Source organism: Trachinotus anak, unplaced genomic scaffold (assembly GCF_046630095.1).
Source record: "Trachinotus anak isolate AG129_WGS33_773 ecotype Australia unplaced genomic scaffold, CSIRO_AGI_Tana_v1 ptg000013l, whole genome shotgun sequence".
Classification (NCBI taxonomy): domain Eukaryota; kingdom Metazoa; phylum Chordata; class Actinopteri; order Carangiformes; family Carangidae; genus Trachinotus; species Trachinotus anak.
In genome coordinates, this window is record NW_027273864.1 from 11,912,376 (window position 1) to 11,924,260 (window position 11,885).

The following is an 11,885-nucleotide window of genomic DNA, read 5'->3' on the forward strand; positions in this document are numbered from 1 at the left end:
CAGCCTACTGTGTGTGTGTGTGTGTGTGTGTGTGTGTGTGTGCATGGCTTTGTTTTCTAGCTGTGGACAGATTCATGTCTGAGTCAAGACAACACAGGTATTCTACGCAGCAGAGACACACAGCTGTTTCTCTGTATAAGTATGAATCATCAGTTATCATTTAATCCACGTCGGCGATAGCCGTTATTATCAGCCTGGTCATCATCATTATCATCATCATCATCATCATCATCAGCCTTCTGGTAAGTCAGCATCATCCACAGCATGGGAGGAGAATCTCGTCTGACCTCCTCTTGTCCCACATTTAGAGCGAGCTGAATAATTGATGCTTCACCCTGTAGAATGGGAGAGGCGGCTTTGTGCGGCCTCCCACTGTCAGGTGTTTCCTGGAACAACACTAACCTGACTGACATTCTCACACATTCACCTTCAAACATAAGCTTATTTCTTCTATTTCATTAATGCAGCAAAGCAAAGAGGACTCAAGCAAAAAAAAAAAAAAAAAAAAAAAAATTGGAAATATTGTTAAATGATAATATATCATTTAACCTGAAGTTGGTATTACTTACCTCACTTACTTTACTTACATAAATTCACCACCCATCAGATGATTGCTACAACGTTCACACAAAGGTATCCATATCTTTAATATGTCAGAATGTATTTGGCCATCATGGAAAAGCTAATATTGGATTTTTATATGATTCTACAATCAAATACCTTGATTTGTCAGGTATTTAATTTGCTGTATTATCCAAAAACAGACATCTTGCCAGCTATTTTATTACATTTCAATGTAATGATATCAAATAGAATTTTGCCCACGGCTCCTTTGAACACCACGAATGTTGTTCCATTCACCTACATTGTATTGGAGCAGATGCAGAGAAAAAAAAAACAAGACATGAGACGATGTGAGAAACTATGTTTTTTGAATTTGGATAAACTGACACTTTAAATACACTGTAGGAATATATATAATATGCAATATGCAACAATAATATAGTCCAGCTGGGGTTGCTGAAAACTGTCAACATAATGTGAAGTTAGAGATTAAATCAGGGGACAAACAGAGACACATTGAGTCTTTTTATTTAAACACAAAGGTCTGCATGGGACAAAACAAGTCTGGGTTCTGACTTCATTTCAGAGACACATGCTCTTCCCAGGCTCACCACTGATATGTATATACTGCACATGTAGTTTTTGGCACAAGGCCTCACTCTCTCTCTCTCTCACACACACACACAGAGAAAGGCATCCTGTTTGTCACCTCAGCTTTGCACCTGAGTAAGAGGGAAGCATGCTATCGCCTTTCATGTTGGAGTGACACCTCAGGGAGTGTAGACTGTATGGAGGCTATGAGTTACAAACCAAACGCCCCCAAGTGTGTAAAAAAAAAAAAAAAAAAAAAAACCTGTTGGGAACGTAAATGAGATTGACACCTGGGGATATGGCAGAGGCAGGGAAAGGGGAGGAAGGACACTGAAGACAGGATTTACAGCACAGTGCATAAGCCTCATCAACATGAACACATCAGGCAAGGCTGTTGCACTGATTTCGCACTTCTTCCCGTAAAAATGACTGTTTTATGTTAACCCTAAGAGTGAGCGAAAAGCAGAAGTACAAGAGATGTGAAGACGCTACATGGCATGCTCAGTCGCTCTAATTCTCAGTTCAATTAAACAGGATTTCTGAGAAAACTTTTTTCAGTGAATCAATCAATCAAAATACTTTATTGATCCCAAGGGGGAAATTGCTCAAGCAAAGAATTAATGCTGTTATGTCTTACTGGGTCTCATGTTAATATCATACTCAGATATCATACCAACTTTTGACCTGCCCTCTGTAACATCACTGGATAAAGCACCAACATGTCTGGCGAGTATATTCTATCATTTCTCTGGCTTGTTGGGTTTCATTTCCATTAAGCTCCACTTTGTCTCCACTACTTGACAATAGGCTGAGGACAAGGCCTTAGAAAGACAGGCGTAATGAAAGATAGGGCTGCGGTTCTTGTTTTTGTTTTTTTCCCCTGTACTAGGTCAGACTCTCTGTGTGTGAGAGAGACTCTTAGATATTTGTTGGACAATGGCAGGGAACAATGAGAGTGACAAGCATGGTTACAGTATAAAAGAAGCCTTAGGCTTCTCAAACTGGCTGTCCCGGTATGAGAGGAGTGTGTGAGTGTGTGGGTGCAAGTGTGCGGATGCTGGAATTGGACTGTTTTCTGACTCTACTCCCGATAAGGTGAGGCAACTTTGTACAGAATGGATTTTAGTTTGAAAATGTATTATTTCTGATCAGCCGTGGTACTGTGGATTAAGCACTGCCACGAGGACAATACTGAGCAGGAGCTTCACAATAAAATAGCATTGGTATGAATATGAAGTATCCCACATTTTACTTGCAACTATAAACTTTAAACCACTAAACAAACATGAGCTTAATTGTAGCAGCTTAAGTCTCAATGCACAACATATCTCTTTAATACTACATGAAATAAAAGAGTTTTAAGTCTAAACTTTACATATTCTTCAGAATTGCTGTAAATATGGCTGCAAATTTTATAGAAGCAAAGAACATCATAAATATTTGCTGTGCAATGAACTACAGCAGTCATTTGCACTGCAATATCCACATTCTGCATTTTCTACTTTTGTTTATAGTGGTTCATAATGCAAGAAGTCTTCAAACTAAGTGAAAATATTACCTTTTTTGTTTCAGTACATAAAGAGTCCAGTGGATTGAATGAATGTGAGACAAGCAAATTTCTTTTCTAATATGATCCAAGTTTTTTCTCTAATCCATGTTTTGTCCGTTTTTTTTTTTTTTTTTTTTTTGTAGCTACTAAGATGAAGTCGGCTCCATCCTGTCACCTCTTGCTGCTCTTTCTGTTTGTTGTTAACCTAACAGGTGAGAAACAATGGCATCTAATGATGCAAGTATATACTGTATTTTAAACTGACAACAACTAACTTCATATATAAGTAAAAACTAAAACTTATGAGCTAGTTTTATGTTACTGAGTGGAGCAATGTCTCGTTGATGAATAGGGTCTTTGATATAAGTCTTTCTGTCTCTGTGTGCCCAACCCCCTCCTTGGTTTTTAGGTGTTTACGGGAACAGAATCATTGGGGGTGCAGAGGTAGACCCCTACTCCATCAAGTATCAAGCCTCCCTGCTGTTCATGAACTACCACTTCTGCGGGGGCACCCTCATCCACCCACAGTGGGTGGTATCTGCTGCCCACTGCTGGAGGCCGTAAGTCACTGCAGTTTTACACCTGTGGCACTCACACTGAGGGCCCACAGAATTGAATCGCAAAGCTGTGTTAGGAAGACTGCTAGAATAATCTGGAACAATCTTTATGTGGCTTTGAAAGAAGTGATGGATTATCTGATCAGTAGTCTATGGTCCTGCACCTTAAACCTAATGCATCTTAAAAATCTTGACCTTTGTCTCTTGCTTTATGTTTGTAGGAGTCACCTGATCCAAGTGGTCCTGAGTGAGCACAGTATCACTAAGGTGGAGGGCTATGAGCAGATTTTCAATGTCTCCTTAGTCGTCAGGCACTACCAGTACCAACACTGGTCGTTTGACAATGATATCATGCTGCTTAAGGTAAGGGATGGCAGAAGAATATGTGTTGATGCAGATGTGGATTTGATATACACAGAGTTATTCGAGGAATGAGCTGAAACCAATTTTAGATACTGATTCGATGAGTCAGTGAACTGCAACACTACTGTGAGAAATGTCATTTGGCTAATTATCATGTGCTTGTAGCACTATTCACATTTGTAAATGATGTTTGGTCTGTCGTGTTCCACATTTGCACTGCTCTTCAGTGGACATGTGTCATATCAGGGTAAACATGTATGCAATTAATAAAATTTGAAAACAGACTGTAGGCCGTAGATAGTATATATTAAGCATTATATTTTAAATGCTTACTATTCGGATCAACTAAATTCAACTGTAAGAGTTACTCCAGTAATTATTGCATTTCCATAAAGTTGGGGTGACTCTCATGAGACAGATTTTTAAAAACAATGGTCACAATGGTCAACATATTATCCTGACTTTTATCAGATTCTTAATAATGCTGAATCCTACTTTTCCCAAAATGCAAATCACTAGTATCTCTTCCTGGGACCTTCCCTGTGCGTAAATTACTATGTATTTCAAACTCCACACCCACAACTGGAAATGCACATTGTCTGTTACAAACTTGTAGTCTCTGTAGTCAAACTCTGCAGCTTTGGTGGGGTCATTGCTCGAATGTTCTGGGTTTCAACTGGTATCTTGCCAAAGAACCAGTAGTTTTTTATTTTAACTGTGGTTCATTTTTCCAGCTATCTGTGTCTGCTCACTCCCACTTTCACTTCCATATTTTTACAGATTTAGTTTGGAAACATGCTCAACACTTTATCAAATAACAGTTTCAAAAATCATTTGTATCCTTTGTTAGTCTCTTTATCCTTTTTTATGTGTTTTCTTTGATTAACATACTTGGAAAACAATCATCCACACAAACTGTAAAACAATAACAATCACAGTTGTTTCATTCTATTACTCTCAAGAAATTAATCCTATATTTTTGGGCTTGCATCCAAATTCACTAAATATATCTCTTTCTATTAGCTGATTAAATAATTTTTCTGTTTAACTTCTGTCTCCTCCAACTGCTCCCTTGTTGGAGTTGACAGTCAGGTATTGGTGACATGCAGGTGAAATAGTCAATAAGCAATTTGTCCTCTCCAATATTCAGGATTTTCGGTGGTAGAGTGAGCGTGTGGAGGTTCTACCTCCTTTTCTGTGTCCTCCTCTCTCTGACTCTTGTGGTCTTGTTTGTCTGTTACAAACTTGTAGTCTCTGACATCCAGTTGTGGGAAAAGTATTCAGATCCTTTACTTAAGTAAAAGTACCAATACAACAAGGTGAAAAACAGTGTTGTTGTTGCTGCAACTCCATGCACTCAAGTACAGGAGTCCTACTCAGCCCTCATGTTAAAGTTGAAAAGCCCAGCCTGCCTGACTCCGTGTCTAAACCACAGACTGTATATATCATAAAATATAGACTGATTCAAAGGAGACTAATACAGTTATTTCTTTTTCCCAAATAATAGTTTTGGGTCTTATTCCCAAAACCGTCCCCTCTACCCGTGCACTCTAACTGGCCTGACTTCAGAATATTCGATGAAAACACTTTGGTTAAAGACAGATCCCTTCTGAAGTGTAACAGTTGTTATGGTTGATGGATACAATTTAGTCTGCAAGTATACTATTGCTGCCACTCTAGGACAACCGACAAGAGCCTTCCTCTATGGACCTGACCAGTCCCACACAATCTGTACTTATGCCATCAGTTCTTGTAAATGTTGGAGGATCAGTGACTGCTACTGCAGTCCACACCTTGCAGTGAGTCTTGTATGAATTCAGTGGCCCTCTTGCCTGTTAGCCTTTTGTCATTGGGATTCTTGATTGAAGTGACACAGTATCCCCAGGCAATTGAAGAGTGTGTGCTGTTCCTACATGGACATCACACATCGGATCATTTCAGATCATCACAGACAGACCCAGTGGCGCTAAGACAGCATGATCAGGCCTTCAAACACATGCAGTTGGCTACGTGACACAAACATAACCAATTTTTGCAAATTCTGCAGCTGTGACGCCATGGCTCGAATGTCATGTGCCAAATGTTGCCAATCACAGCTTTTCATTTTAACTGTGGTTCCTTTTTCCAGCCATCTGTGTCTGCTCACTTCCACTTTCACTTCCATATTTTACAGGTTTACATTGGACACAAGATCAACATTTTACCAAACAACAGTTTCCAAAATCATTTATATCCTTCATTGATATTTTTATCCTTTTTTATGTGTTTTCTTTGATTAACATACTTGGTTGCATCCAAATTCACTAAATATATCTCTTTCTATCAGCTGATTAAATAATTTTTCTGTTTAACTTCTGTCTCCTCCAACTGCTCCCTTGTTGGAGTTGACAGTCAGGTATTGGTGACATGCAGGTGAAATAGTCAATAAGCAATTTGTCCTCTCCAATATTCAGGATTTTCGGTGGTAGAGTGAGCGTGTGGAGGTTCTACCTCCTTTTCTGTGTCCTCCTCTCTCTGGCTCTTGTGGTCTTGTTTGTCTTGACTGGACTTTGGTGTGGTCGTCTCCATTATAGAGGCTCATAAGGCCTCCTCAATCAACATCTGTTTTTTCTGTTCTTCTTGACAGAATACAAGTGCTGGAATCAAAATCTTATTCAAGTAAATGCAGGGATGTATTATCAACTAAATATGCTTAAAGTATCACAGTAGGTGCAGCTGATACATGTTATTTGATACTGTAAAGTGTAAATCATATGAAGACATTTTGATCTACGACAGGAATCTAAACACTCAAGAATGCACCACGTTTAAAACAGGTGTCAGAAATAATCGGGAAAAATATAAACTAGTAGCTACAGATGTCAGGAAAATACAGTGGAGTGAAAGCTGCAATATTTCCCTCAGTGCAGTGAAATGCAGTAAAGTAGGAGTTAAAAAAACATAAAATATAAATAATGAGGTAAAGTAGAAGTACCTCAAGATTGCTCTTAAGTATAGTATTTGAGTAAATGTACTTTGTTACAACTGACAGCAAGCAGAGATAACCCAAATGGTTTATCAGGGTTATTTTCACAGAGTTACAAAACATAACAGTATACAACTACTTTCACAGGCCAAGCACAGTAGAGCTTCCCATAACTAGGTGTTTAGGGGTAAAATTAGTAGAACTTCCCGTGACTCATCATTCATGTCATTAGTTTCCTATTACACAGTGGCAAGGTTCTGTTGGAGGGTCTGTTCCAGTGCATTGCAACCATTTAAACACACTAAAAATGACCTAATGAACTACAGCCTATTTGAGATTCCTGTCCATCTGTGTTCATGTGCAGTGTTTTTACACAATTTTTAATGAGTCATCAATCAATCATCACAGGGGGCAGAGGTCATTTTGAAGAGCAATAAGCCTCTTTACTCACACTGTAGAAACTCCTTTTCTGATCTCAATAGCAAATACAATGCTACCTTCAGTATTAACATATTATCTTGACTGAGTGAATGACTGTTCTGTTTCCTGTGGGTCAGTTGGACCGGCCAGCTATCATCAATGCCAGGGTCGAGCCGGCTCCTTTGCCAGATCCGGACTCACCCCCATTGGCTGACCTTTCCCGGTGCACAGTCAGCGGTTGGGGCGTAACCTGGCTCAACAGCTACAGCTTGTCACCTGTGCTGAGGTCTGTGAGTGTGGACATCTTCTCCAACTGTTGGTACTACTACTACTTCAGGATCACGGAGAATATGATCTGTGCTGGCTCAATCTTTGGTGGGAAAGATTCCTGTCAGGTGAGCCACAAAGTTGTGTTTGTGCATGTGTATGTTCACGAGGGAGAGATTTCTTTTGATTCTCGCAACAATGGGGGATTAAACATTTCCAGGTAAAGTGCATTGAAAAATGGGGTAAAACTATTATGATATGATATATAATATGATGATGTAATAATTTATGTAATTCTTAAAATGACTTAATAGCCTATTGTAACATTATTGGGCTACATGTTAAGGTGTAAATTAAAGTTAATTTTCATAGTGTACTGTTGATGATAATGACATGTCACATTAGGGAGGAGGTTGCTTCAGTATCACTCACAACATTATTTTTTAAGCGATCACCAGCCCCACCACCAAAGTTTAAAACACAGGACAGAAACGTGTTATTGCTCTCAAATTGATTGACATCAATAACACATTAATTTCAGTTATTAATATTTAGATTCTTGTAAAGCTGAATCAGTATATTTTTTTTGGCCACTTGGGGGTAGTCTAAACACAACTAATATCTTATCTATCGCCTAATAGGTTGTCCTACATGTTAAAAAAACAGTAGAATTATTCTATTCTACTCTACTATTCTATAGTACTCATAGTGGGGCTTTAGAGCCTTTTGCTGAAAAGAGCTGCCTGCTGCTGTTGTCAGACACAAGGTTGAGTTACACCAACAACTTGAAAACAAGCACACATTTTCAGTGATGGTCAGTTGAGAACCACACAAAATTCATATGTTTCATCTGTCAAGCTTTTACTCTACATTAAAATGTGTTACAGTACCCTAACAAAACTTGTATTGTTTACTTCTCCATCCTCAGGGTGACTCAGGAGGACCTCTTGTCTGTAATGGTAAATTTGAGGGAATTGTTTCTTGGGGCATCGGCTGTGCCTATGCTTTCTACCCTGGAGTCTACACCAAGGTCAGAAACTACCATGGATGGATCAACTGGGTCATCCAGAACAGCTAAGGAGATTCTTCATAACAAGCTCATCTTAGACTCTTCTATGAGGAAGATTTGAATGGATCTAAATGGACCCAATGGAGTTTTTTTGTTTTTTGTTTTTGTTGTCTTTCCAGTACTTTTATGTAAACATGAATATATTTGACATACATCTCATGATTTTGAACTTATTAAAGCACACAAAGATAAAAATACAAAGCCTCCAGATCACCACTGACTCAAAGAAAAACTGAAGGTCTTTTTTTGGTTCAATCACATACTGTTACACAACAGAGGAGAAACAAAAGCAATCAGGCAATTTGAGACAGGCATGCAACCTGCCCAAACCTCACCTTTACTATTATGACTGGTCAAAAATCAACATGACTAATGGTAACAACACAACACTGCCCCCACTGCCTCGTGACAGTATGTTGACATCCTAGAAAGTGATTGGCTGTGGCTGCAATCTCTCTCCCTTCCCTTTGTCCCAATCACATTTAAAGCTGAGCGACAACAGACTCATTCACTGACTCAAGAACAGCCATACAATCCCCAAGAGTAAGAACGGACAAGTTCAGTGGAAAGATGATGAATATTGAGGACCAGACCTCGGGGCCCTTGCCCAAGGAAATAGTCAGGGTGCTAATTGAAAAGGCTCATGAAGCAAAGAATCAAGCCTATTGTCCTTACAGCAAATTCAGAGTGGGCGCTGCTGTCCTGACCCAAGATGATCGTATGTTTAAAGGTAAAGTAGATGTGAAATTTAGCCCTGTTTGATCAGAGTGAATACTTGCTATGATGAACAGGAATTGAACATCTGCCTTTTATTTCATCAAGTATTAATATTGAATTATTTAAATTCTTAATAAATGTTTTACTAAAATGTATCTGTCAAGTTCTTTACTATTATCAGAGCTGCAGTGTTATGCAGTCTATTTTTGCTCTTTCTGTTCTGCTTTAGTCTATTTTTTTTTTAAGTACAAAGTTAAGATCACAGATGCAGAAAAAGCAAAAACAAAACCTGTGCAACTTAAAATACATGATAAATAAATAAAATACAGACCTGGTACAAACAGATTACCCAAATGCCAAAAGAATGAGCTTTAATTAGTCCATTTACTTACAGTTAGATACTGAATGCTGTGTTGTTGTAGATAGAAATATCTATTTATTTATTTGTATAGAAGAAAAAGTATTTTGAGTTACACTGTACAGCAAATATTATTTCTTGAGCAGCAAATTATTCAATTACAGAGTAAAAGGAGGAGAAAGGGGGGATGAAACATTTAAATTGCCAGAGGAAATTCACTAAATATTATTAGTGATTTCAAATTTACTTATTCTGTGCATTAACATTTACAGTGGTTTGAGGGCACAGACTTAAAAAAGGAAGAAATAATATGGTAGGATTTATCATTTCTCCCCCACTCAGACAACTGGCAACAGCTTAAAAAAATAATTGAAATCCGCCCTAAATGAACAGCAACTGTAATGACAAATAAGCAGATTGAACCCTGACATACTCACATCAACATGTGGGAGAAAGAATCTCATTAACATGACCAGTTAGACTTTTGTTTTGGTTTCTTTTTTTTTCCCAAAATTGAAAGTACAAAAGTAGTTAATGATTGCCTGACAAGAGGCAGGCCAAGTGACTGGACTCGCTCAGAGTAAAGGTTTAATTTTAACACGCCTCTCTACAGCAGCCCATCATTAAATTCTCACCAGGATCAGTCTTTAATTATCCCAGATGACTGAATAAAACTACATTTCTCAGGGACTAAGGTGATGTTTAGCCACTGTGCCACTTGCCTCAGCAGCAATGTATATGCTGACAGGGATGTCAAATTGTTGTCAACAGCAAGGTAAAGACACCACTGCCCTGTCCATGTTGCTGGACTGTGCAAAGCTGAGCAACTCACGTGTCCCTCAGCAGAAACGGCTGGCCAACAGCTGTGAGAGCAAAGACCCACTGAGTAACTATTTGACTTGTGCAGAAGAAGTAAAGATACGGCCACTTTGATGGTGAACTGGCCCTTTCAGCAACTCTTGGTTTTAACTATCTTCCCTAATGTGACAGCACTAAAAACAGCTCATGACAACATTTGTTTCTCTGGCAGGTTGCAATGTGGAGAATGCTTGCTACAACCTGGGTGTGTGTGCTGAAAGGACTGCCATGTTGAAGGCAGTGTCAGAGGGACACAAAACGTTCAAGGCTATTGCAATTGCCAGGTAGTTACCAACTCTTAGAAAAACTGACTGTTCTCTAGAAATGTATTTCCTGAATCGCCAGTATACGCCCCTCCCTTGCACCATCAACATTCCCGTATTACCAAACCATGACTCAGCATGCATTTAGTTTCTTTTTGCACATCACTAGACTTTCCACACTGAGCCAGATTTCCCCTGTTACCTTTCTGAACAAAAGTCTGTCTTATTTAAGACCATCAAACCAACTGAACAGCCGGTGAGGCAAGAGACAAGACGAGTCATCAGCCTTAAATATCAAAGAGAGGCTATAAAAAAAACAACACCGATACATTTCATAATCAAGTGCTTGTTTGCCTATTTGAAAACACTATTGTTTTGTTTCTCAGCTACATTTTTTCCTCTATGCTCTTTGCAGTGACATGAATGACGAGTTCATCTCCCCATGTGGTGCCTGCAGGCAGTTCATGAGAGAGGTATCATCTCTGCTTGATTTAGTGCATTTTTCAAGGAGAATTTAGTTTACAGTCAGCGATGTTGTCAGCTGTCCAAGGATTTAGCTACTAACACTTTTTTCTTTTCTTTACAGTTTGGATTAAAATGGGACGTGTATATGACAAAGCCTGACAGCTCATACGAGAAGATGACTGTGGAACAGCTGCTGCCACGCTCCTTTGGTCCTGATGACCTGACCCAGAAGAAAATTGACACTCCTAATGAGTAACAAGCCTGTGCTTCATACAAAATACACACATACGTGTTGTTTCTTTGAACCGTCATGACATGTACCGCATATTAAATAAACATTTTAAATTGTCTCTACATATACTGCAGCCAGACCATTCACTGAGCTTTAATTACCTACATTAAAATATTGAATGTTGTGTTGTTGTAGATAAAAATATTTATTAGTTTAAAGAAGGATGAAGGAAATAAATATCAAAGCAGGTCAAACTCATCCACACATTTCAATAAACTGTTCTGGAAGGACAGGGACGTAAATAAAGTTCAAATGATGTAGAAGGAAAAAAATACTATTATAGAGATACAGTATACAGCAAATATTATTTCTTGAGCAGCAAATTTTTCATTTACAGAGTATAAAGAGAAGACAGAGAGGGTGAAACATTTAAGTTGCCAGTGTAAATTCACTAAACATTTATTAGTGATTTTAGGTTTACTTATTCCATGCATTAACATTTACAGTGGTTTGAGGGCACAGACTTAGGGTTTATTGTTTCTCCCCCATTCAGACTGGCAACAATTGAAAAAATTATTGAAATCTTCCCCAAATAAACAGCAAACAGACTTACCAAAAATGACATTCAACATTTTCAGAATTCAGAC

At 38.6% G+C, this 11,885-nt stretch overlaps 2 protein-coding genes across 4 annotated transcripts; both read left to right on the plus strand.

Moving 5' to 3' along the window:
- The first annotated feature begins 67 nt into the window (after positions 1 to 67).
- LOC139630919 (trypsin-like) lies at positions 68 to 8,546 on the plus strand. 3 transcript variants are annotated; one of them, XM_071494776.1, is made up of 6 exons: positions 68 to 242; positions 2,848 to 2,916; positions 3,114 to 3,264; positions 3,483 to 3,624; positions 7,147 to 7,404; positions 8,205 to 8,546. In XM_071494776.1, the coding sequence occupies exons 2-6, from the start codon at positions 2,856 to 2,858 to the stop codon at positions 8,352 to 8,354; spliced, it is 762 nt and encodes a 253-aa protein (XP_071350877.1). In that variant the 5' UTR covers positions 68 to 242; positions 2,848 to 2,855; the 3' UTR covers positions 8,355 to 8,546. The 3 variants fall into 3 exon arrangements, with proteins under 3 accessions (XP_071350877.1, XP_071350876.1, XP_071350874.1); XM_071494775.1 differs by lacking the exon at positions 68 to 242 and adding an exon at positions 535 to 633; XM_071494773.1 differs by lacking the exon at positions 68 to 242 and adding an exon at positions 665 to 2,250.
- Positions 8,547 to 8,812: 266 nt separating this feature from the next.
- On the plus strand, positions 8,813 to 11,360 carry LOC139630920 (cytidine deaminase-like). The gene is made up of 4 exons (XM_071494777.1): positions 8,813 to 9,075; positions 10,451 to 10,562; positions 10,957 to 11,014; positions 11,128 to 11,360. The coding sequence occupies exons 1-4, from the start codon at positions 8,916 to 8,918 to the stop codon at positions 11,260 to 11,262; spliced, it is 465 nt and encodes a 154-aa protein (XP_071350878.1). The 5' UTR covers positions 8,813 to 8,915; the 3' UTR covers positions 11,263 to 11,360.
- Positions 11,361 to 11,885: the final 525 nt, after the last annotated feature.

What these genes read in the sequence shown, in the direction of transcription:
- LOC139630919 (XM_071494776.1), top strand. Translation starts at nt 2,856, where the DNA reads ATGAAGTCGGCTCCATCCTGTCACCTCTTGCTGCTCTTTCTGTTTGTT. An exon ending in GCTGCCCACTGCTGGAGGCC is followed by an intron (nt 3,265 to 3,482) that starts GTAAGTCACTGC and finishes TTATGTTTGTAG; the next exon opens with GAGTCACCTGATCCAAGTGG. An exon ending in GTGGGAAAGATTCCTGTCAG is followed by an intron (nt 7,405 to 8,204) that starts GTGAGCCACAAA and finishes CTCCATCCTCAG; the next exon opens with GGTGACTCAGGAGGACCTCT.
- LOC139630920 (XM_071494777.1), top strand. Translation starts at nt 8,916, where the DNA reads ATGATGAATATTGAGGACCAGACCTCGGGGCCCTTGCCCAAGGAAATA. An exon ending in AGATGATCGTATGTTTAAAG is followed by an intron (nt 9,076 to 10,450) that starts GTAAAGTAGATG and finishes TTTCTCTGGCAG; the next exon opens with GTTGCAATGTGGAGAATGCT. An exon ending in GCAGGCAGTTCATGAGAGAG is followed by an intron (nt 11,015 to 11,127) that starts GTATCATCTCTG and finishes TTTTCTTTACAG; the next exon opens with TTTGGATTAAAATGGGACGT.